Raw genomic sequence first — 1922 nt, 5'->3', positions numbered from 1 at the left:
CCCGCCCTGGGGGGGGGGGGGAAGGGGGGCTCGAAACCGCCCTGCAGACTTCGCAGACTTTCCTGCTCTGTGTGTGTGCGTGCACGTGTGCTTGTGTGTGTGTGTGTGTGTGTGTCCGTGCACATATGTGCTCTTCCAAAGAGGCCTGGGGAGGGCAACTAGGGGAGCTGATGTGAGAGAGAAGCCGGCCAAGTATGGCTAGGACACCCCTCACCTAGGGCACCTCCGGCCGAGTCCCTGCAGCAGCCGAAAGGGGGGACATGGATGGAAACCCTGCCTCAGAATCTAAGGGGAAGAGGTGCTGCCGGCACGGTTTAGGGGGGCTCAGAGCCTCCCACAGGGGGCGCTGTTGAGGACAGCACACCTGCCGGCCCTGCCAGCCGGAGCAGCTGGGTGCGGGTGGAGGTGGGGCCCCGGAGCAGCTGCAGACAGGTAGCCAGCACCCTCCCCGCCCGACCTCTCCATTCAGCAAAAACCGTCCCACAGCCTGAGTCTCGTCCCCACCAACCACTCCCTCAGACGAACCCACATCCTCTCCCTCGGGTCTTCTCGAGGTCTCAGCACCCCACTGCTTCCTCCTGGGGGGGGGGGCGGCCAGGATGGGAGGCCAGGGGGGTACAGGGCCAGGAGCCTGGCCCCAGCAGCTGGCCCAGCCCCGAACCCCCTCCCCCTTTGGAATGGGATACGGGGCAGCCTGCGGTTTGGGGCCCTGGTGGGTGCTCAGTGGATAGAGCATCTGCCTGCCGACCCGGTCGAGGGCACACATCTGGGTTGCAGGCTCCTCCCCGGCCCAGGCCCTGGTCAGGGCATGTGCAGGAGGCAACCCATCAATGTGTTTCTCTCACTAGATGTTTCTCTCTGTCTTTCCCTGTCTCTTCCTCTCTCTCTAAAAATCAATGGAAAAGTATCCTCAGGTGATAGATATATATCCACACACATACCCATCCTACCCTGGCCCCGGGCCCCCGCCACCATGCTCTTTGCCCAGGAGCTCAGCTTCCAGCCCCTCCGACTGCTGTGGGACCAGCCTGGTGAGGGGAGGGAGCTCACAGCCCTCAGGGCTCGGCCGTGGAAACCGGGGCACAGCCGCCCTCAGCCCGCGGGGGAGGCTGGCTGCTTCCTCCTCCCGCCCTGTGCGCCCCGAGCTTCCGTTCTCGGCAACAACCACCAGCGTGGCCCAGAGGGGCTGCCCTCCTTCCAGCCCCCTGCCCCCCTCTGACCTCAGGGCCCCACTAGTGGTGGGTAGTTTGGGGGTAGTTGAGGCAGAGGCCAGGCTCGGGGTGCCTCCCACAGGTAACCAGGTGGTCCTGCCCCACCCCTGTCTCAGGTACCAACTACTGCCCAGCTCTGATCAGCCCCTTTGGGGGAAACCACCCCCAGAGGAGCATGAATGAGGGAGGGAGGGAAGGGACAGGGAGAGGGAGAGGGAAAGAGAATCATGGATCTGCTGCCTCCTGCACCCCCACACTGAGGATCGAACCCGCAACCCGGGCATGTGCCCCGACTGGGAATCAAACCGTGACCTCCTGGTTCATAGGTCGACGCTCGGCCACTGGGCCACGCCAGCGGGCTATAAGCCTTCTGAGTAGATGCCAGAGTTCTGGGAGGAGGCCCGGAGGGGGCTGGGGGCTGCAAAGGCCCCCCCGACCCTCCTATAAGCTGTCTCTGCTACCTCTTCTGTCTCTGTCTCCCAGGGACTGGCCCATCTCCGACCAGAGGCAGCTGGGAGCTGGGGTTTGGCTTGGGGCCTGGGGTGACCCTTGGGGCCCGGCCTGGGCCCCTCTGGCCCATCACCTCTGCTCTGGGAAGACCCAGCCTGTGCCTGACCGTGAACTCCCCACTCCGGGAGGGGCCAGTGCGGCCAGGCCAGGGCTCCGAGGCCGAAGCAGAGACGTGGACGTCAGGCTCGGGCCCGGGTCACG

The 1922-nt window shown here is 65.1% G+C and overlaps 1 protein-coding gene across 1 annotated transcript in view; it reads left to right on the top strand.

The window, feature by feature from the left end:
- The first annotated feature begins 973 nt into the window (after positions 1-973).
- PTPN7 (protein tyrosine phosphatase, non-receptor type 7) overlaps positions 974-1922 on the top strand; it is a 21769-nt gene continuing 20820 nt past the window's right edge. The window contains 2 exon segments of the mRNA XM_014533399.1: positions 974-1031; positions 1695-1904. Coding sequence (XP_014388885.1) covers positions 974-1031; positions 1695-1904 — 268 coding nt within the window.

Source organism: Myotis brandtii, unplaced genomic scaffold, assembly GCF_000412655.1.
Source record: "Myotis brandtii unplaced genomic scaffold, ASM41265v1 scaffold975, whole genome shotgun sequence".
Lineage (NCBI taxonomy): Eukaryota > Metazoa > Chordata > Mammalia > Chiroptera > Vespertilionidae > Myotis > Myotis brandtii.
Note: the sequence above shows the minus strand (reverse complement) of the source record. Positions and strands in the feature narration are given on the sequence as shown.